General features: G+C 44.7%; 1 protein-coding gene across 5 annotated transcripts in view; it reads right to left on the reverse strand.

Annotated features, from left to right (window-relative positions):
- Window positions 1-24,096, reverse strand: part of TRIM33 (tripartite motif containing 33) — a 1,358,766-nt gene that overhangs the window by 852,669 nt on the left and 482,001 nt on the right. For all 5 annotated transcript variants that reach the window (XM_069633393.1, XM_069633392.1, XM_069633390.1 and 2 more), the window contains exon 10: window positions 19,895-20,059. In XM_069633393.1, coding sequence (XP_069489494.1) covers window positions 19,895-20,059 — 165 coding nt within the window. The remainder of the gene's footprint in view (window positions 1-19,894; window positions 20,060-24,096) is intronic.

The following is a 24,096-nucleotide window of genomic DNA, read 5'->3' on the forward strand; positions in this document are numbered from 1 at the left end:
CCGTGGACCCTAACCCTCTTTCCCCGTGGTGGTTGCGGTGTCCTGCGTGCATTAAGTCCCAGGCGCCAAAACTGCTAAGGGGAGGTGGGAGTTTGTGCTATTTCTGAGCTGGACCAGGCCTGTAAAACAGCGAGAGACCTGTGATCGATTGTTGGTGGATCAGATGCTGGGTGGAGGTTTCGGAGGTGGGGTGCCGGCCAAAGGTCATTTCAATAATATGAGCAGTGTTAAAAAATATTTCACTTTATGCAACTTTCCCTCCATAATTTATGGACCCCCTTTCTTTTTGTTCTGTTTTTGTTCCAGTCCTGACTTTGACAGAAGTAAAGTCTTCAGCCATAGTGTTTGGCCTTCTTACTGATTTGCCAGGTCAGGAAATTCTTTTAACGGTCATGCACTTGCACAGTAAATCTCCTGCTTTCGCAGGCCCAGGAAGGAGTGGGACTGTTAAGTCCCAGTTCACATCCCTGGTGACAGAAAAGCCTAGGTGTGGGGCAAATGTGATTTGGACCGTGATTGGACAACTATCTGCTTGAATGGTGCAGATCCTTACCATTGGGGGGGTTGGCCTACCTTCCAGCTCGGATTTTGGATAAGAGGACCACATCTGCAGCCATTTCTGCGGATCATTAGGGCCAAGAATCCTTTGAAGAGCCTGCTGAAGATTCATCGTGAAGTGGCCCAGCAGCTCTTTCTTGTCCGGCCCAGTGAAGCCCTGCACCTCTGTCTGATCTCCAAAAACCCTGAACGGTGCTTCAGCCCTTGGACTTGTGAGACAAACTAGTCTCCAAGCCTTCGAGCATCCTGCCCATCTGAGCCTTTGGAAATGTCCCTGAACTGCCAGGTAGACGGACCAGCTCCCTTGAGGGTTACCTTGCTAGAAGCATTGCTGTTTTGCATTTGAGTATGCAAATTAGTTGGTCACTGGCTGATGCCACAAGTCTAATACAACCAGTGTCGACCAGTTTCAGCGGGGTAACTAGTTTGCCGCTTTCTTCAGGACCTATTGTAGTGCCCCATGTGGACACATATTTTGTTATAAAAAGGACAGTTCTTGTAGTAGCTGTCTTTTAATTCATTTTGCTGGTGCGGGCATCCTCCACAAAGTTGGGACATTTCGTTATTGCGTCCATTCCCAGTAAGGGAAAATACATACATATCAGGGGACTGGGGATAACATGACTACTATTCACTATATTTGGGTATCCTTAATGTGTCTTACCGGATGCTTTGTAGCCTGTATGGTATAGCCGAGGATCCGGTCTCTGCAATGTGTCTGATGGAACCCTATAAAGTAAGTTGCCACCAAGGAGTTTTCCATTTTACTGTATTTGTATTGTCGTTTATACCTTTTCTTTTTGTTATTAATAGTCTCCCAATCTTTAGTAATGAGGAGTGCACTTACCCTATCTGAACAAAAACCGTGCATTGTGTGTTGGAGTATTCGTGTACTTTTTCGGCTTTTTCCTTTGCAGGCCGTCTTGTGTGGTTGGCGCCTGAAAGCAGACATTATGAGGGAATGTATCTTGCTCTCTTGTAGTTACAAACGTTTAGTTCCTGTAATTCAGGTAGTTACTCTTGGTGACTGGGGGAACGGATTCAAAGTACTCCAAGTCCTCTCTCCCCATTTCGAATTCAAAAGGGACATGGCAATTGTGCGTTTAATAGGGATCACCCGTGCATCTGTTAAAGTTGCCTTTTCTCCGGCTCTGGTCGCGTGTTTACATGTCTAATTGGCCAATGCAGTTGGTGTACCAGCTGCTACACTGGCATCTTGCGAATTTAAACAATTTGGCAATTCTAAAGGGGTTTCTTTAAAGTAAATCGGAATCCCCCTAAGGCAGGTAATCCATGTGGGGACCAGTCTACCTGCTCCGTAGATGGCGTTACTTGTCGTCCGTCACCTTCCAGCTTCCGCGCATCATTCGGCCACCATCTTGGGAGAGTTTCCCTTATATGCTGGCCTGGAGGACAGTAGTCCCTTTTTAGTTTCTATGCCCTTTCTAGTTTCTATACACAAGCAGAAGGCCTAGCCAAAAGACTACGGGAAAGACATTAACTCGAAAAAATAAGACATGCCAAGAAAAGGGCACATAATATCCCCAGGGAAACACCCTGAACATAAATTGTAATTGCATGAATAACTGCTTATTGAAAAGAAAACAGTTGTTAGTAAGGCAAAGCAAAATCATTTCCAAAATCATTTGAGAATGTTGAAGGTAATTCAAGGATCTTGTATGCAGAAAATGTTCACATGCTTTTAAGACCATCTGTGTGTCGTACTGACGTGTAGAGAGAGAGACTACATCAAGTGTTGTTAGTAAATAAGTGGATTCCCAGGGTATTCCTTCTATGCGGCTGAGAACATCTTTGGTGTCTCCAAGATAAGATGGCAAAGTAGTAAAGGACACCAGAGTCTCATCTATAAATCTTGAAGTATTTTCTAGCAAAGCCCCGACATTCCCTTGAATAGGGCTTACCTCACTGAAACAGATGACGTAGGACTGCTCATCCCATCTGTACATCGTCTGCATGTTGGCGTTCAAGGAAATAATGGCGGTAGCGGGTAAATGTATGTGGTAACGACCAGGATGCCGCCTGACAGATCTTCCAGCAGGATCCCGGCCCACAATGCCGCCAAAGACAGTTGATCTCGTGGAATGGGCTCTCGGACGCCTTTCCATCGACTTCCCCGCCTTCGAGTGACAAAAGGCAATCGTCGACAAGACCCATCGAGCCAGCCCTTGTTTTGAGATAGGCTTTCCTTTTGCCGATGGCCCATAAGCCACAAACAGTTCTGGTATTTCTAAATTGCCGAGTGCGATGAAGGTAAAACTTTAGAGCTCTTTTCACATCCAATGTATGGAGAGCTTTTTCTGCGACCGATGACGGAGTCGCGAAGAATGTAGGCAGTACAATCGACAAATGTTTATGGATGACAGTAGGAATTTTCGGTATGAAATGAGGGTTGGTCGCCAGCACCACCTTGTGTTTAAAAAATCTAAAGTATGGAGGATCAATGACTAGTGCCTTTATCTCCGAGAGTCGTCGTGCTGAAGTGATAGCCACCAAAAAAGCCAACTTCCACGATAAGAATTTCATAGATGAGGAAGCCATCGGTTCAAATGGAGCTTTCATTAGTTCCGTCAACACTAGGTTAAGACTCCAGGTCAGAGGAAACTTTAATTGGTTGAAATGTGCGAAATAAGCCTTTCATGAAGTGCTTTATCAGCCTATCACTAAACAATGGTGAAAAATGCCTTCTTCGCGTGAATCTTGAAATGGCTGCCAGGTGAACCTTTATTGAAGAAAAAGATAACCCACTCTCTGCTAAATGCAGCAAATATGGAAGAAGCTGTTCCAGAGTTATATTCAGGGGCTCTAACTCTGGTTGATCTTTACACCACATGCAGAATCTCCTCCATTTGCATGCATACGAAGTGTTCGTGGACGGAGCCCGCGTGGCTTGTAAAATTCAACGGCAATCCGATGAAATAGCTAGGGTACCAAACTCTGAGAAGTCAGGAGCCATGCTGTCAGGTTGAGTCTGTCTGGATCGTGATGCTGCACTGTTCCCTTGACCTGGGTCAGGAGGTTCGGAACCTTCTGAAACCTTACTGGCCGCACTATTGATAGCTGTAGCAGGTCGGCGAACCACGCCTGCCTCAGCCAATAAGGAGCCAATAAGATCACTCGACATCGGTATCTGTGAATCCATTGCAGGGTCCGTCGTATGAGTGGAAACTGGGGAAAAGCATATAGAAACTTGTCCGTCCACGGGAAGGAGAACGCTTCCCCCAGCAAATTGAGCTGCAGCCATCTGCTGGCGTACTGTTCGCACTTTTTGTTCTCTCTCGTCGCAAAGAGATCCAGAGAAGGCGGTTCCCACTTTTTGAAAATCTCCGACAACTGATGCTCGTTCAATTCCCATTCGTGTATCCGATCCATTTCTCTGCTGAGAGAATCCGCTTGTACGTTTTTTACTCCCGGAAGATGGTGGACTACTATAGTTATATTTTGTTTTAGAGCCCACTGCCATACTTCCTGAGCTTCGGTGGAAAGATTCTTGAGAGAGTACCTCCTTGTTTTCTCAAGTAAAACATTGTTGTCGTGTTGTCTGTCAGTATTCTCACCACTGATCCTTTTATGTGCGGCAGAAAAGCTTTCAAAGCCCATCGTACTGCCCTCAACTCCAGCACGTTGTTATGAAGGGCTGACTCCTCCGACGACCACCGGCCTTGCGTTTGAAGAGAACCCAGATAAGCTCCCCATCCCGTCAGAGAGGAATCCGTCACTATCGTCATGTGAAATTCCGGTTCCTGCAGGGAAACGCCTCTGGATATGTTTTCGAAGACTTGCCACCATCTAAGTGCTCGTAGGAGCTTGTTGCGGACGGTCAGTTTGTCCGACCAAAGACCTTGGCTCTGGACCCATCGGTCTGCCAGGAATTCTTGAATTGGCCTCATGAAGAGGCGACAGTTCACCAAGGGGATACACAAAGCCATGGTCCCCAATATCGACATATCTCCTTACCGACACTCTGGTGTTGACTCCCCACTGTTTTGCCAGCCGATTGGGCCTGTGAATCCTCTCCACAGATGGTTTTACCAATCCTGACTGAGTTTCGAACTCTGCACCCAAAAACACTAAGCTCCTTGAGGGAGTTAATGAGGACTTTTCGAAGTTGAACGCAAATCCTAGTCGTCGCAGAAGTTGCATGGTGGCTTCTAGACTTGCTTGCGTTTTCATAGGTGACGACCCCCTCACTAACCTATCTTCCAGATAAGGGTAAACATGATGACCCTGTTTTCTTAACCATGCTGCTATCGGGGCTAGGCACTTTGTGAACGTCCTGGGAGATGATTTCAATCTGAATGGAGGCACTGTGAACTGGTAGTGGGTCTGCCCGACTACAAACCTTAGGAACTTTGCGTCGTCGACGCATTGGTATTATGAAAATACGCCTCCTGGAGATCCAACGACGCCAGAAAATCCCCCTGTTGAATCGACCGGATCACTTCCTAAAGTGTGAGCATTTTGAATCAGATTTTTTTGTTGAGGTCTCGAAGGTCGAAAATGGGACGCCACTTTCCGTTGGGCTTCTTCATGACAAAGTATCGGGAGTACACTCCTTGACCTCTGACACAGGTACCAATTCTATAGCCCCTTTTTGTAGCATAAGTACTACTTCCTGTTTTAAAATTCTTAGGTGGGTTTGAGCCGAAAACCCTGGTGGGATGTGCGACGACTTGCTTTTGAATTGTAAGGAATGACCAAACTTCACAGTGTCCAATACCCACCGGTCTGAGGTTATCTTTTCCCACTCGTCGACACAGTGAGACACCCTGCCTCCCAGGACGTTCTGAAAGTCGTCATCGCTGGTCTTTTGATTGTTTGTCCTTCGACGATGAGTAACCTCCCCTTTTACTTGAGGCTTGATAGTCTCGACGTCTTGTGGTTTGAGAAGCCCGCCTGTAGCCTTGAGAGGAGTAGGACGGTCTATTGAACGTACGGTCCCTGGATGACGAGAACCGTGAATTTCCTGACGCTCCTTTAAAGGGGCGAAACAAACGAAAATCACTGCCACTGGAGGGACCCAAGAGAGGGTGCTGTGTCAGAGTCTTCTTTCATGCCTTTCAAGGCCTCATCCACCTTTTCCCCAAAAAGGAGGTCCCCTTCAAAAGGCATATCCAACACTTTATATTGCACTTCAAGTCGAAAGTTGGTGCATTTGAGCCAGGCCTGTCTCCTCAGAACCACTCTGTTGTTAACCTGCTTAAAACCTGACTGCCAGATCTACAGCAATATTTATTGAGTGATTAGAGGCCTCTGCCCCCTCTCGAACAAGTAACATCGCAGCTTTTCTATGTTAGTCCGGCAGATGTTCCAGTATGGGTGCTAAACGATGCCACATCTGTCATACCTCGCCATAATAGCTAGAGAATTGGCCGCCTTCACCGTCATTGCACCCACCGACAACACCTTCTTCCAAAAGGCATCTTGTCTCCTGGCCTCGTTCTCCGGAGGAGTTGTGCATTTATGTTGAGACCTTGCCTTTCTTGCAGCAGCCGCCGATACCACTGACTCTGGAGAAGGTTGAGAGAACAAGCATTTCGGAGTAGACTCAGGAGCCTTAAATTTCTTTTCCAGTCTACCTTTAATCACCGGCTCCGAGAAGGGATGACGCATTGTTCGTAGCCCCTCTTACCGCGTACATGATCTAAAATGGGGACCAAAAACACTGATTTTCTCCTCTTTCCCATATGATCGAACAAGAAACAGTCTTTCTTCACCCCCTCCTGGGCCAGCCCAAATTCGGTACAAGCCTTACCCATCATCGCATGGAAAGAACCAATGTCATCCGGAGGGGACGGTTGGGCTGGGCTTCTTGGAGCTTCCATCTCTGCCTCCGACTCCCAGGTCGGGGCCCTAGAGGGGGACAATGATATATCCGCATAGACTCTCTCTGACTCAGATTTCGGCAGTTGTTCTTCCGGGCACGGACATGGAAGGTCTTCACGGACCGGCGCCACCATCAACGTCATACGAGTCGGCCGATGGGAAGGGCCTGGCTCGTCGACTGGTCTTGCTGGAGAAGAAACCTGAGGTAACTTTACATCCAATTTCTTCAACAAGGTTTGTAATGTAGACAAAACTTCCAGGGATAAAACAGCCTGAGGGTTGAGTAATGGGAGTTGTAACCGGGATATTCGCCCCGCTCGCAAGAGTCAGAGAGCTAACCCCTTGCAACCCAAGTTCCTCAGGCCCAGCTACCGGCTCACGTTTGTCATCCACGGATGATATGAACAAGGCTGCCTCCTGCTGTAACAAGGTTTCTGGTAAAACCGGGTCATACACTTCCGGTTGCCAGCCTTCCTGTGGAGCCTCTGTCAACAAGGCTAATTTCTCGATCGTCGCCGTCACATGACTCGGCAGAATCCCTGAAGAGATTATCTGCGTCAATGGTAGCGAGGGCGTCGGCGATCGAACTCCCGTCTACGACACCGGTGGATGCACAGGGCCTTGAGGCGCTCCCGCCTTTTTTGAACTTGATTTGTGTTTTGAAGAATCTCAAATCGAGGATGATCTATGATGATCACCTGAGGAGGATCTTTACAGGTCTTTTCTCTCCTTTGACAAGGAGAAAGACGAAGTTTTCGTTTTCAACAAAGATTCTCTTGTGGAATGTTTTTCCGATGAGCCTTTCTCCATCGAACGCACTTTCTTCGCCGGAGGTTCAGCCGATACAGAATGGCGGGGGGCCCCTAAAGATTTAGCTGTTGAGGCCAAGCAATGCGTGGAGCCTACCTCCGAAGGCGGGTACGCACCCGCTCTGTCGTTCAACCAAGCCACCAGCCGCCTATTCCGGTCTTTGAGGGTCTTCTGCGAGAAGCTTTTACAGATGTCACAATTGTCTGCCAAATGGTGAGGGTGGAGACAATATATACAGTCCATATGGCCATCTCCTTCATACACCTTCTTTAATCCGCATGTAGCACACGGATGAAAAAAAGCTTTCCCAGACATTAGAAAAAACGAAAAAACAACCTAGTAAAATAGACGACACGAGGTGATCCCACTACTTTGGAATACGGTTGAAATATGAAGGGAGCCGCAGGGGCGGGGCATTTATACCACTACGTCCTATTGGTGCATGCGTAAGCGGCCCAAAACGACGTAGATAGGACACAAGTGTCAAAATTTTTCTATGGGAAACGTCTTTATAACTGTACCGAGGGTTCCCAGCCTGACGACGGGGAATCTTCCAAGCATGTGAATCCATGAAAGATCCAATGCTGGAGAAGATACATTTCCTCATAATGTCTCGTTGCTTTCAGGTGCCAACCACACAAGCCGGCCTGTAAAGGAAAAAGCAAAAGGAAACGAATACCCCGTACACACAGAACGCAGAGTTTTTGTTCAGATAGGGTAAGTGCATTCCTCATTACTAAAGACTCAGAGACTATTAATAACAAAAAGAAAAGGTATAAGCGACAATACGAATAGAGTAAAATGGAAAACTCATTGGTGGAAACTTACCTTATAGGGTTCCATCAGACACATTGCAGAGACCGGATCCTCAGCTATACCATACAAGCTAAACGTTTCCGGTAAGACATTAAGGATACCCAAAACTAGTGAATAATAGTCATGTTATCCCCAGTCCCCTGATATGTATGTATTTTCCCTTACAGGGAATGGACGCAATGACGAAATGTCCCAACATTTTGGAGGATGCCCGCACCAGCAAAAGGAATTAAAAGACATCTACTACAAGAACTGTCCTTTTTATAACAAAATAAGTGTCCACATGGGGCACTACAACAGGTCCTGAAGAAAGCGGCAGACTAGTTACCCCGCTGAAATCGGTCGACACTGGTTGTATTGGGCAGCCAATGCAACCCACCAGATCCACGATAATCCAGCCGTGATCTGGGAGATAGGACACACAATCTTTTATCCAGGAGACAGACTCCACGCGAAAGCCGCCGCAGTCAGAATAACAACATTGTTGTATTTATGATTTCTGTGGTTTTCTAACCACGGCAATCACAGATAAAACAAAGTTGTATTTGTAATTGCCACGCCTCTGCTTTTTGCCTTCATGTTATGTTTTCTGTGCTTCACTGGGATTGGGGAGCACCAAAAATGTAAAATGAAAGTGAAGGCAGCCTCCTCAGCTCTGCTGTGCCTGCAGTAAGCAAAAGCTCCCAGTAGGGTGCATTTGCTGCTAGTTTAGTGCCGCCAGGGCATTTTAGTGCCTGAAATGGCAAATGGATGCTCCCATGTAAACGCTTTGAGCCTCGTTTGCTGAAAGTGTTTACATAGTGTAAACATATTTTAAATGAAAGTTACTATGTGTTGCACTATTGCCCATCGTTTTAGCCGATATTTTTGAGCACACTATTCCTTTAACCTTATAGAGTTGCTTGCAACTTTGCCCCTCACAAGCCTCCCAAGCTTGTGGCCCTTCAAGTGATCTAATTTCTACAACCGTTTCTGAAAACATTGTGCAAGACTTTTGCTTACCTGCAAAGAAGATTGTCAGCTCCCCTAGACTTTGCTCAACTAACATTGGCTGTCCTGGCTCCTTGAGAGACTCTTCTTACCTCAGACTGTCTTTACTTTTCCCCAGGAAAGGGTTAATTTACTTTGCATTGGAGGGTTGAAAAGGTACTTACCAGTTTTATGAATTATTTATTAACCTTTGTTTTATTCCCCCATCTTTGCTTTGCACCAGACTTAGTATTGCTCTAAATGTACCAGTGATAAATCAATGTCCACAGTGTCCTAGCTATTGAAGTCACCCGAGGGTGTAGAAAGTGTGTGTGCCATCCCAAATGGGTATCATCTGATTTAGAGAAACAGTGTTTTGAAGTGTATTTTGAAATGTTACATGTTTTGCTCCCTTATGAAGAAGGCTAATATAACTGACTGTCAAATTAATAATTGTTTAATCAAGAAATCTTGAGTGTAACTTTATTTGAATACTTGTCACTGTCTGTGTAAACAATCCACTGCTCACATTGACCTCTCATGAGATAAGCCTGGCTGATCAGCCACACTACCAACCTGTTTAGTACTGACTTATACCAAATGTTGGGTTCCTATTGATAAGAGGTTAAGGTTGCAGTAGTCTCCCAAAGGTTACTGCACACAATCTTGCCTAACAAAGGCCAACCAGGATAGCCGTACCTCTTTGGGCTATTCAGGTCAGTTCAACTGACCTGTCATACACTGGAAAGCAACTTCAAGTAGGAGCCAATTCAGGTAAAAGCCAGCTGAAGGAAGATGGACTTCGCACAGTACTACTTTGTGGGTACCCTGCACTAGTTTTAGCCATGATGTGACCACCTCCTTTCTTGCCAAGCTTTAGTACTTTATAATGCAATAACCAGTGAAATAGGATAGCTATACCATATTCCTTCCACTTGCCCAGTCCTATGTAGCTATACAGCAAACCAATCAAATCCGTCTGACCTTTTGCTGCAGTGTCTGTGGTAAGGTGGAACACCTGAACCTTTAGAGTTGGGTTACTGCAATACTTTCTTTTAGTATAAATGACATTAATGTTAATGAAGAAACCTAGGTGAGCTCTTTGAGAAGGACAATCCTTGTGAGATTAGTGAAAACATTTCCCATGAATTGTCACACACAAAGGGTGATGCAAAGACAGCTCTGGAAGCACACCACAAATGTTAAACAGGGCCATACTAAAACCAACCCTAAAATAATCCTTCAAATAGAGAACAAAAAGTGTGACCCTAAGCATGAACATTGATTTCCAAAATCGGCCCTGTGGGGTTTAGGGAGGCAATCCCTACTATGGTAAAACGGGTACACAGATTTTAACCAAACCCAATCTAGGTAGGTAGTCTCAGGTAGTTTGCGAGAGTGGTCTAGGACTACGAGTCCACGCAGATAAACACCAATAATTCTCGATAGACTGCTAACTAAACAAAATATACAATAGCTTACTATGCCCTTAAAATGCACACTAAACGAGTAAAACCTTCAGTGAAATATTGTCACACCAACACTATAAACTCAATATATACATTCACCAATATGAGAAATAAAATCGCATTTGATCCAATGACTAGTGAAACACAGGTAAGTGTTCAGATGCATTAGAAATTGAAAGAACACTTTAGGGTAATCGCAAAACAGCCTCACCAACTCTTACCCTAAAGATGGTCTGGGGGCCTTTGGATACTGTGCAGGTAGGTTTATTTAGTTATTGGCAATGCCAGTGGTTATGATAAATAAGGGTCAAAAAGTTGGATACATTTCAGTTAAGTAAACTCGCTCAATCCCAGTGCTTACGATAGTCCTAGGACGGGATTCCTGAACAAACTCCAACTAAAGTCAGGTAAGTATGATTTAGGGAAAGGCCTTAACACAGGGTTGGGCAGAAACAGGTCGGTTAACTTATTCGCTTAGTTTTCCTCAGAGAACTGCTGCGGCTATAATCTTCTGTGCTTGATTCTGTAGGGGAAAGCCCAGGGGTCGAGGGTGCAGAGGTCACTGTAGGATACTGCATTATGTTTCAGTCAGTCACGCTGCTTAGGAATCTGTTCCATACAGCTTCCAGTGAAATAACCAAATGAGAAAAGATGAAGACTTCTGCAGGGCAGGACACCTCCAGGGATCGAAGAAACATTGCAACGGGCGTTGCTATGGTCAGGCAGAGACAGGATATCTGCAATGGACGAACGTAGGAGCAGGCCCGTCTCAGCTTCCGTTCACCCAAGACGGCTGAAAATACAGCAAGTTCCAAGGACAATGGAAGTAAATCACAAGGCTCTACTTCTAAAAGGTCAGGTCAAGAATCCAAACAAAGCAAAAAGAAAAGGTGTTCCATAGGCTTATATGAGAGGAAAGCAGCAAAAAGAAAATCTTTCCTAACAGCCTGCCTTCCTTTCCTAAAGACACTCCCTAATTCTCGAATATGTGGAAGGCCCTAGACCAGATTGTCAGCACCCAACACATACGATAGGTTATTCGACAAAAGGGGAAACCATTCTACCAACAGTAAAAATAGGTTAAAAATCCCTAAGGACCAATACAGTTAATCCTCCATCCTTTAGAGTCCCAGGGAATTATATAACTATATAATTATACAACTATTAATGCACAGTCGCATGTAATAGAAATACAATACAGGCGCAGGAAAAGTGAAACTGTTGTAAACTATAGCCAAAGGCTTACAAGAAAAAAAAAAAGAAAAAAAAAAAGAGTTTAGAAAAAGTTCTTGTATAAACATTTCAGAGAAAAATATGAATGTTTGTCCAAATTGAGTCATTGTTTAAATTATAGTCATCATAATAGAAATGGAGAGTACAACTTTAAAAATGGACAAAAAATGAGTTGCGTACAAAAACTATGAATCTAGGCGCTCTAGTGCACGTTCAGTTCCATTGAAATATATGGGAAAAGAAATAGGCCATCCGCTTTAAATTATGTAAGTGTGAACTACCCAAAAGGAGCAGGTGCTGTTGTGATCAACCCCACGGAAGGCTAGAGGACACCCCCAAGGAAGTGTTCCAGAGGTCAGAAAATAGACTGAATCCCAGAAGTAGTAGCAAAACAGGTGCCAATAGAATTCTTTAGGAAATATGTTAAAGGCTTGCCTCCAAGGAACCTTTACAGAAGACCATGGGGGCGAGTAATTATCCATGTCAGGACCCATATGCACCCATCAGGTCACTGTCTTTGGTGACGACTCCAGAGACCACAAAACAACCAGCTGAGTAAATTGCTCTTTTGCACAGGCGCGGTTGTCATCCGGATTCTGTTCTCTTGGACTTCACCCAGAGCCAAAGTAGATCCCGCAGCCAGAGAAAGCAAAAACAAAGGTACTCACCATAGTGACTAACACACTCCTAGTCCATAGTCCCCTTTCATACATACTTGTGGGATATTCTGTCCTTCACATTGGGATAGGATAACTGATGGCATCAAAAGAAAAAAAGCGTATTTTTAAATTTTTACACGGGGCCAGCGTGTGTAGCTTTAGTCCCACCTTCCTGAGCCCTTCCAAGTGCCTCGCCCTTCAGTCCTTTTTTTATCGGCAAGGTTGACAGACATTTCAACAATAACTTTTTAGCAGGGAAGTTGGGCGTATGGAGGAAAGGGGATTATGGACTAGCAGTACGTGTGTGTCTACAGTGAGTACCTGTTACTCCTACGTCTCGTCCCCTTTCCTCCATAATTGTGAGATTCACAAGAACTGATGTATAGAACTAAGTGGATGAAAAAACTCCCTTACTTGAAGAGGTTCCCAAGAACAGCTTGACCAAATGGGGCATCGGCTCATGAACTGAGGTCAAGACAATAGGGTTTACAAAAAGCTGAGGGAGACGCCCAAGTGGGCGCCTTAGCAATGGTTTCCCAAGACAAACTTCTGTAAAGCCGCAGCTCTGCCTCGCACAAGGTGAGCATGTATGCCCTTGGGGGCATAAAGTCTCTGTACTATGCAAGCTTCCGAAATGCACGAGGATATCCAGTGGGAAATAGAGACTTTAAAGACCTGTGTCCCCCCCCTTAGGATTTCTGATCATTAAACAGATGTGAGGAGGTCCTGAAGTCTTTAGTTCTATCTAGATGGAACCTGAGCAGAGCTCCTAACCATCATGGTTGTGGAGAACCCACTCGGCATCAGATGCCCGTCTGGGAAGAACACCGGTAAGGAAATTGACTGGTTAATGTAAAAATCTACAACAATTTTCAGCAGTAAGGAAGGTTGCGTGCGGAGCACTACCTTATCCTTCTGGAATGAAAGATAAGGTTCCACTTTAGAAAGAGCCTGCACTTCAGATTCTTGTAGCCGATGTAATGGTGGCCAGAAAAAACAAACACTTTCCCTGTGAAAGTCAATCCACCGTTGCCATGGGCTGGAAAGGCTTACCACATTGAGGTCCCATTTCATCTGAGGTCTTCTAACAAGTGAACAAAAATGCAAAAGACCAGCAAAGTGAGGTTTTATTACCATATTCGTGGAAGAACAAGAGTTTTTTGAGGTAAGCTCCAATAACAGAAAAGTACATTCGGCATGAGGGTATATGAATGTGGTATAGGCAAGGTATGAAATGAAGGACAGGCCACAGTCAAAAGTGAGATGAGGATCCACTGCCTGTTCAGAAACCAGTGACAGAATCAGAGCCATTTGCTCATGCATCAAGCCCGTGTGGAGGGTTTGCACACTGCTTGGATGCACATTGTCCTCTGACAGATTGAACTGAGGAGGTAGGGACTTGACCTCAGGAACCAGGCTAAGCTGAGGGATTGTGAAGAGGGATGCAATACTCACTGCTTGTTCTGGCCTAAGAGATTGGGAATCTCTGGAAACTGGATCACAGGGCAGGTAGACTGGCGTTTCAACTCCCAAAAACCAGAAGCTGGCTGACCCATTGGTCTATGAAGATTAGGAAGGAGTTTTAAGATCTCTAGTTTTAGCAGAGAGCAACGGACCAATGGGAGGACCGGAAAGGTAAAGGCAGACATTCCATGCCAAGAGAATGAGCGCATCCCCCCCCCAGAGAGCCCAGGCCTTGTCCCTCCCTGGAGGCATAAGGCAGGCGTTTCCTGATGGAGAATTGAGGATTTAATTCCCACCCGTGATTTGCAACAGATTGGCAACTGAGGGAGTCTGCCTCTGTTTTCTTGAACAAGTATATGGACTGCCTGAAGCAAAACATTGTTTTGCACTTCCTATTCCCAAATCTGAACAGCCAAATGTAATAGAGGCGTAGACCTGGTCCAACCTTGTTTGTTGTCAGAAAATCTCAACAGAGTTGTCAGTCCTGATATGAACCATTGTGTTGCAGTTGTTGGGCTGAAAAGCGTTCAAGGCAAGAAATTAAATCGGCAGAGGTTAGATGTAGTTGATATGACCCCTGTCCATGGGGGATCACAAGTCGATCACCTCCAAATGGGTCAGTATTGCTCCCCAGCCGAGAGAGGAGTCAATTAACGCGATCTGTGGGGACAGATCTAAAAATTGAGTTTGCACTGTACGATTGGTTAAGTCCGACCATCTGAAGAGGTAATTTGCTACTTTCTCCAGACACAGGAATTGCGTGTCGGGGTCGTCGTCTAGGACCAGGCCTCTGTGAGCGTTAGTTGGGTACATCTCATCTTCAACCTCACTAGAGGGAGGGCTAAGACCCAGGATTACATAAGACCAGAAGCCACCACACAGACATGTCGGTGGAACTGAGAAAAAGAGCACGTGTGCGACAGGTTTCATTCCGTCGCTGGTTAGAAAAAGCCTGGCATTGACTGTGTACAATCAAAAACCAAATGAGATCAGGTCCTGCGTCATTGATGATTTTCGCCAGTTCACAGACAACCCCAGCCTCAGTAGCAGGTGCATGTCTAAAGCTGCTCTATGAGGACAGTGACACTAAAGGAGCTAGTCGTCCAAATATGGATAGACGTAAACGCCTCGAAGCCGGAGAAACTCTGCAATCACAGCCATCTTCATAAAAACTCTTGGTGCCAAGCTAAGCCCAAAAGGAAGAAGTCAGTACAAAAAGTTTTTGCCCTCTACCAAAAACCTAAGGAATTTGCAGTGTTGGGGGCCAAATGGGTAGAAGATATGCATCTTTAAGATTCACCACACAGAGCCAATCGTCCTTTGCAGGGGAGGATCGAATTTGAAGGGGTGTGATTATCTTTAATCTTACTTGGGGAATGTGCAGATTGAAGTCAGACAGGTCTAAAATCAGTGCGCAGTTCAGCCTAGTTGGTTTTCACCACTTTAAAAATGCGGGAATAGAAACCTACGCCCACTTCTGCAAGAAGGACTTTATTGACCTCATGTCCAGCAGCTTGTGAACCTCGGCATGGAGAGCGGAGGATCTGTATGTTGCAGGGGAGGACAGGAAGGAGGAATTGGCGGCAGGGGAAGGCAGAACCCCAAAATGGCCTATGCATACCTCCCACAGATCTTTGGTGAGGGTACACCATGCATCTCACCGGAGTCGTAGGAACACATTCCAAACTATCATTTGGTTTTTTTGTCAAGAGGGAGCACTGGTCCCGGATGTGGTGGATGCTGAGCAAGAAAAACTGGCAGCTGGGTTTTTTTAGAGCTTTTCACCTGGGGCCGCTTGGGTTACAGTCAGCCTGACGTATTAGGCGATCTTGGAAACCTCGAAACCCAGAAAAAGACCTAAATCGGTAATCAGGCATTTGAGGGCAAGAGGACATTGCAGCAGGCTGCTTTGTTAGGACAGATAAAGACTTTGCAGTTAAACTGCTTGCCTTGTCTTTGCCAACTCATCGTCAGAAGAACTGTGGAAAAGGTCCTTGGCTTCGAACGGAAGGTCTAGAACTTTCTCTTGCAAATTTGGTTGTGTGCAACCACGCCTGCCAAGTCGCATCCTCGCCCAACATAATCCCTGGGGCAGAAGTATCCACTTGATGCATGGCAGATTCTAATAAGTCCTGGGTCAGGACTCTGGCAAGCTTGTCTTGAAATCAAGACTGAGGGATTAACTGCTTAAACTCCAACAGTTCCCTCCATTGCTTTAGATTAGCTGCCAACAGCCTCACTATTTGCCTGTCGAAGCTGGAGTGCAGAGTTTGCAAAGACTTTCTTCCCTACCGCTTCTAATGCCTCATCTTTGTTCGAGAGCACCTTTGTCATAGAGGAAGCGGTTGCTGTGGAGTGTAGGGTACCCGCTGCCACAACAGTTGAAGACCAAAGAGGACATGTGGATGAGGGAAAATCTACAGACGCTTGCACTCTGTATCTGGCGTCTATTTTTTTATTTATGTGTTCGCCCATGTGTGGCTTCTCCCACACCTTGCAGGCTTCTGCCAAAATGCCTTTTTGAAGAAAAAGACTTGAGCGCACAAGACTTTTACTGCGCAGGAGGTTCAGGAGTTGGAATGCCCAAGAACACCACTAGATCCAAGACCCTATCATGAAAGGCTTTGACTGAAGATGGAGGATAGTCTTCCTCGTCAAGCCCATGTGGAGTCACCATTTTGGTGACATTGTCCTTAGGCGGTGGAGAGTGTGGAGAGGACCTGCCAGCGCCAGTGGAGGAAGAGGTGATAAAAGCAGAGCTTCCATTGGAGGTGGTGGAGGTGGAGACTCCTGAGGCTTGGGAAAAAATTCCCTGAAGAGTACTTTAAAGTATGTTCTCATTGGATCAGAGTGCATTTGGTTTTGCAAACGGCAAAAGAACTCTTCCTCTGAATATTGTCTTGGCCGTGGTGACTGAACCGGTCTAACAGGCTATGGCGCCACGTTTGTTGACAGGTTCCTAAGAAAGGACCTCCCAAGTATGGACCCACATAATGTAGTGGGCCGATGTAGGAGGCAGCGATATAGGTCAGTGGAAGTGGCATCCTCAGAGTATACAGCAAATTTGAATGAAAAGGATTGCAGCCCCCGGATGGAGATGGCAATAAATTGGGCCTGGCATCCGTACCCATCGCCATTAGGGGTGCAGACAAGCTAGGCGAATCCAAACTGCCAGAAAATGTGGACAGGTGGTGCTGGCTGAGGAGCCATTTTGAGTCCTTCAAAAAGTGACCTGCGTCACAGGTTTATCAGAGGCTATGGTGGTCTTGGCTGCTTTAACTGGAGCTACAAGCAGTGGTTTAGCCCTCTTTGAAGGCTCCTTGCCATTAGGGGTGCAGACAAGCTAGGCGAATCCAAACTGCCAGAAAATGTGGACAGGTGGTGCTGGCTAAGGAGCCATTTTGAGTCCTTCAAAAAGTGACCTGCGTCACAGGTTTATCAGAGGCTATGGTGGTTTTGGCTGCTTTAACTGGAGCTACAAGCAGTGGTTTAGCCCTCTTTGAAGGCTCCTCGGCAGAGCTGTTGGATTAGGACTTTGGACGTTTGTCCTATGTGCTCCTTCAGGCTGGTTGGTACAATATTCAGCCCCTTTGAGGGGAACCTTTGTGGTTAATCAGGTCCTAATAGTACAAGGACGAGGCAAAACCCTTATTGTCCAACATAGGCTGAGGGAAGAAACGACCAGGGTACCGAGCCAGGAAGAGTAATTAAGGAAAACGCAGGAAGAGAAAAACCCTGCATTGCAAAGGGCACCTGATCTCAACCACACAGAGAAAAGGACTGGAGGGCAATGCGCTGGACGGATCTGGGGAAGGCAGGGCTAAAGCCACACGCTGGCCCCAAGTAATAAAAAATAAAGACCACATGCTTTTTTTCCTTTTAATGCCATCAAAAAGTGCTCCTGTCCCGAAGGATGGCACATTCCACAAGTATGTAGGAAAGGTGAGTGGACAAAGAATAGATGACAGGGAGTAGGAGTATCAAGTCTCATCACAACATCTACTTTCAAGCAAGGAGTGAAAAATCCAGCAAGACAGACTTCAGGAAGTAGAGGGATCTCAAGAAGACTTCGCCCAGCTGCTCAAAGCACAAAAGGTGGTGGCAGCGCAGCAGCACAGTGTCCTAGGACTGAGACAACAACTGGTGGCATCCTCAGACATTCTAAGCTGAAGATGTGGCAGACAGGCGAGACATTACCCACCTTCTGGACATCAGCAGTGATCTACAACCAATCCGATGATTCTGGTGGCACACTGCCCAGACAACGGTCCGGGTGAAAAAAAGACTTGATACAGGAGATTTCAGAGTGACCAGACTTCACCTCGAGAGGCAAAAAACCCAAACCAGGATATGCCTAAGTCACTGTACTTAGTATGGCCAAGACGTGGCTTAAAATGGCGAAAACAAACTTGCCACAAATTGACTCCAGCAAGTCAGCAGACCTGCTTCGTCCTCACAGCAGAGCAGGAAACAAAGAGGGTGCAAGTAAATGCCCTTTACAACCAATCACTAAAATGAGCTGGAGGAAAAGGGTCGGATGACCAACCATACTGGGTGGTCAGTAGGACTCCTACTCACCCACACAGGAAGTGAGGGACAGACCTAAACTGGCCTATACCATTAACAACCAATATGGTGGCTGCCATTGTGGGAGCACAAAGTGCACATATTATCAGAACAGCAATATGGAGAATATCTCGTGGTCATCTACCCCAGGGTTGTCAAACTCAAGGCCCAGAAACGTGTTGGACATTCAGGATACCCCTCATTAATACTCATGAGATACATATGCATACAATGATTCTAAATGGATGCACATGTTCTCTTATGAACATGAGGGATACCATGAAAACCAATATTCTGAAAACCAATCAGGATTCTGGCCATCGAGGCCTGGAGTTGGACAACCCTGATCTAGACAAAGGAAGTCCTGAAACAAAAAAGGGCCCAGGAGAGGATTTAAGAACAAACAATAGCCCTCAATGGCTACCAAAAGGTAAACGGAGCTACTGAAGCAGAAAAATTGTATGCACCCTTGCTGAAGCCAAAACTAAAGTATAGAAGTATAGCAGTCCCCAACCTACTCCCTAAAACTGGCATAGGGTGATATAATCTTCCTAGGGCAAACATGAGAAACCTGAGGTGCACCCCTGGGACTGCATGCCTTAGAAGCGAAACAATACAACGTATAACGGTAAAAAGGGACGTAATGGAAGGGGTGACATCAGGAGGAGTCACTCTGGCCACCAAAGAGATCAAGGAACCAAAAAATAGGAGGGGCGAGGGGACAAGAAAAACTTCCTGGGGCCTCAAAAAGTGGCACTATAATACTCAAAATAGGAATTCTGGCTCAACACTGGGGCTGAACATCATATGTGGATACTTTAAAATTCATACTTGCTGTACAGTTATCAACCTTATTTACACTATTGTCCTTTTAAGAAAGAATACTTTTATGAAACTCTGAATGACTACATACTTAATATATGTGTGATCTAGTACACTTGTACAACACATTGTACGTATTGTGTCAAGGAGTAAGTGCAATTATTCACATCACAGCCTTTAATAAAGGAAGGGTGGAAATCTAGCGCTTGCCATTTGAAAGCTAATCATTACATTGAATCAGCCTAGACAGTCACTGCATCATTCTTCAGTCACTTGTCCAGCCTTCCAGATTAGCAAACGCACAAAATCTCTGCAAAGCGTACACATTTGGTTTCAAGTTTCTTGCATATTTAGTGCACGATAGGAGTATGGTTTTTGTGTTTCAAAGAACCTTGAATATTGGATCAAATTTCTCCCAAGTCCCATCACAAAATTGTACTATCCCATTTTATTGACGTTTAGTATTGTACAACATTTAATTCAACTGGGCATTTTATTTTATCTACCCCAGAGAATCTTCATATGTCTAAGGCCTCTTCAGAATTAACAGCCCTGCATTAAACCACATATGAAACAAAACGTACAGTAAAAAAGTAACGACAATTATTAAAGCTTGCAGACGCTACCAGAATACATGATTGCCAGTGTGCGGTATTATAGTTCTAGTAATCTTGAACAACTTACTTGTCTTTGGAGGTGTGGCTGCATCATAGAGTATTGAGAGCCATTGTGACGTGGGACACCAGGGATTCTAGCAGCATTCTGAGCCATTCTCATCTGATGTGCCTGGAAAGCTCCACAGTTCATATTTCCTCTTTGCATTGTCTGCACACTGATCAACCTGGGAGGCTACAGAACATATCACTATTTTTAACCTAAACCACTAAATTGGCAAAACCTACATTCACAGCAGTGGCCTAGAGGTCACACGTCCAATACTTGTTCAACTATTCCATATAAAATAATTACATTTACTTACCATTTCAATGTAATTTCTGCAACAATGAGAAAACTATCAGAGGCACAAATCTGTTCCTGTGCTATCACATTTGTATGTCATTTCAGGGACCTACCAAAAATGCTCACATTCACACCCCACACAAAAAACCATGAAGCAATGTTTGAAGTCTGGTTTTTTAAGATTAATGTGAAGTTTAAGGGTCAGGATCACTGAAAACCAGTCTATAATTTCGGAGAAGCCCAATGCAATGCCAATTGCCACATAACTGTGGAGTAAAGTACTTGCATCTTAAAAAACATGTTCATTGCATAGAAACAACCACAGGGCTACACCAAAAGACTGGCTCAAGACAAGGAAAATAATCCAATTGTGAATTTATGGCGAACAGTGTGCCTCAGACCGTCTCTACACATATCAAGAATTATTAAGTAGAGGTAGCTGAACTCCATTAAATCCCCATTCAGTGGTTAGGGTAACGCTTTGCGCTTGGTAACTCCCACCCCTCCGCAGTTACAGTGGTGGGAAAAGACAGACCACGACTACCAGAAATGCTAAAGCAGGAGAAGGGCAGTTTATGTTAAACTAATAACCAAAAAAGGAGAAAATCTCCCTCAAATAAGAAAACATTTTGTTAACACAATTGTAATTGGATAGAAGTATCAACATTTGGCACTTGTGGTGGAGTATGTTGAAGAAAATGGAGAGTCAGTGTCATTACTGTTCAATATAATTTGTATATTTTCAATTGAAGAGATGAAGAGTGAGCCAATAGTCCCTGTTGGAAGAAATGTTAATAAAACATAGCCGGGATAGCCACTAAACTAGTAGACCTGGATTGGTCCATGACATGCTTATATCTCCCAGCCTAGCAAACATCTTTTGACCTGTGCTACTCATAAAAAGGTTGGACTAAAGTTGGTTCCATATACATTAAATGTGAATTTTAGCTTGACTGTGCTATCTACATCAGCAATTCAACTGATCAATTGTTCATTTTCATCTAGGGAATGTGGTGTCCCTTTTAACTTGTACAATAATTGTGAGGGTCCTGTTGTATTAACTGTATTGATTGCACTCTATAGTTAACAGACTTCAGGCAGCGCATATATCCACTTTATAAATAGTGGTGGGATTGTGATGAGTTTAATCCCAATTTGTAATCCGGGGAGAACTCACTTCTTTGGATTTCAATTATTTTCATGTGTGGGGGATCCCTCCAACAAGTTCACATTTCACACTGGTGAATACACAAGGAAAAGGTTGGATCAAGTTAATTGAAGAATACAGTTTCTTTGTAAATGGTACATTTTCAGCAGATCAACAAGCCAAAAGTACATTTGATCATTCTAAAGCTAGCCCTGCTGGCTACACATTCTGTAAAACATGTGACGGGAGGCAGATCAAAAACTAAAAGGTCACTTCGACCAAAGGCATGATCATTAACCCTTGCTGTTGAAATATTCTGCTTAGGTCGCCAAGAAAAATCTACAGGAAAGATCTTGGAGAAAATAGTGACTAAGCAGCTCCAAGACCACGTGGAGGAATGTTCACTCCTGGACATTTTCCAGTCCAGCTTCTGCCCAAGTATGGTACAGAATCGCAATGATGGCAACGTGGGCCAAACTTCTTGGTTGGTCAGATGAGGGTGAACTTTCCCTCCTGGTAATGCTGGACCTTTCGTTACCATGCAGTACAGCAGACCACAGTATTTTACACCCTTTAAGAACAATAGAGGGAGTTTCGGAGAAGGCCTTGTTATTATTTAACGCCTTTTTGTCTAAAAGTTATCAAAAAGTTATTTGATTGGTACCTTTCGGATACTGACCCACTGAGCTGTGGCGTTCCCCATGGCTCCTTTCCTTTTCAATCTTGATTTAAAACGCCAATCAAGTATTTTCAGGAAATTCAATCTACGTTTCCTTTCATATGCAGATGCTCAGATTTTTTTTAAAAAAAGTAATGATGATTCTTTCCAGAGAATCGATCAATGCCTGAATGAAGTTAATCTCTGGATGTCCTATAACCGGCTGCAGCTGAATGCATACAAAAAGTAAGTGGCCTTGTTTGGACCTAAACATCTGATAATGGGTCCTTCCAAACGAACTCCTCATCCCAGCTTTTTGGGCTTTAGCTTTGTTTATGCATCCAAAATAAAAACCTGGGCTGTATCTGGCAAGCGTACCTAGAGTCCGAAAACCAGGTCAGCGCTGCAGTGCAGAATGTTTTTTACTCTTTACGTCTTTGTCTTGCTCTCCCTTTTACACCACAAAAATACCCTGTTACGGTAGTGGGAGCATTAGTCAACTCCTGCCTGGAATATGGTAATAGCTTGCTGGCAGGCAGTCCAGAGAAAACATTTGACTAGACTGCATAGATCACAGAATTCTGTTGTGCGGCTTATTTTTAAAGTCCCTAAAACAGACATTTCTGCCCTTCGGAATCTTTACTTTGGCTACCGGTGAAGAAAATAATCAATTTTAAAATTCTATAGTTTCAGATGCCTTTATAACCTTGCACCCTCCTTACCTTGCTGACAAATTGATTTGGTACCAACCAAGCCAACCTCTACGGTCATCAGATAAGCTGTTGCTGGAGACGGTGGAACACCTTACCTTGGCATCTACGCAATATGACATCAGTTTAGTTTATTTGTATCGTGCGCCTGGCCCGGGGGCATCTGGGCTCATTTCTTACATGGCATATAGGTTACAAATATTACACATTTCTTACATGGTACATATGTTACAGATAAAGTCAGTTGAACAATTATGAGCGGGATGCCACTAGATCATAGTTAGTTGAACATTATGAACGAGATGCTGCTAGATCCTGTTCAAGGAGCCATTTTTTTGGTTTTGCATTTGAAGGCAAGGAAGGAAGGCTCCCCTCCGAGTAGGGTGGGGAGAGTGTTCCACAGTTTGGCAGCAAGGACTGGGAAGCTGGACCTACCTGCTTTTTGTAACTTAAATCTAGGAATGGTCCGCAAGTGAGTTTGAGTGGATCTCAGTGGACGGGAAGCAGTGTGTATCGTAAAGCGGTTAGCTAAGTATTCAGGGGCGAGGTTGGCTTGGCACTTGTGGGTGATCGCAAGGGTTTTCAAAGATATTCTGTGGGCAACCGTAAGCCAATGAAGGCTCTGTCTGGTGTCTATGATATGTAGTTTCCTGGGAAAATTGAGGGCAGCCCGAACGGCATTGTTCTGGGTAACCTGTACTTTGTTAATGTCCCTTTGGCTAGTCCCAAGGTAGAGAGCATTACAATAGTCGATCTTTGACATTATGAGTGTTCTGGCAAGGATGATGTAGTTATTTGTTGTGAGAAAGGGTCTGCATGCTGTTATGAGCTTGCAAGTTAAGCTGCTGCAGAGGCCACTGCATTGGTTTGTCGATAAAGTGATAGGGTGGAATCGAGATAGATACCGAGAGATTTTGTGTCACTGGACACTTTTTTAGAATTCCCATCAATGACGAAGGATTTGAAAGCTATGGCCAGTTGGTTTAGTCTGATATGTGAGCTTAGGATAAGTAACTCAGTCTTATCATTCAAGCAAAGCCCATGATGCGCCATCCAGGCTTGAATGAATGTGTAGCCATCATTGGGGGCTTTTGAGTCGATCGCGTAGTCACCAGTGATAGAAATAAGTATCTGGGTATCATCTGCATAATTTGTGTAGGTGACACCCAGAGAATCCAAAATATCAAAGAGTGGCTTCGTAAATACATTGTATAATGTAGGGGAATGTATAATGTAGGGATTGAAACTGCTTTAGAAAATACATTAAAACCTTTGTTGAAATAAACTCTTCAACGTTTTTCTGTCAGATGTGCCGCCTAACTCTTTTTCAAAGGCATGCAATATCTTATTTTTAAGGCAGTCCTTTAAGTTAACAAAGTCTATAACAATTGGCAAACAGCATAGACATGTG

This window comes from Ambystoma mexicanum, chromosome 13, assembly GCF_040938575.1.
Source record: "Ambystoma mexicanum isolate Mex_15411 chromosome 13, UKY_AmexF1_1, whole genome shotgun sequence".
In the NCBI taxonomy this organism is placed as follows: Eukaryota; Metazoa; Chordata; class Amphibia; order Caudata; family Ambystomatidae; genus Ambystoma; species Ambystoma mexicanum.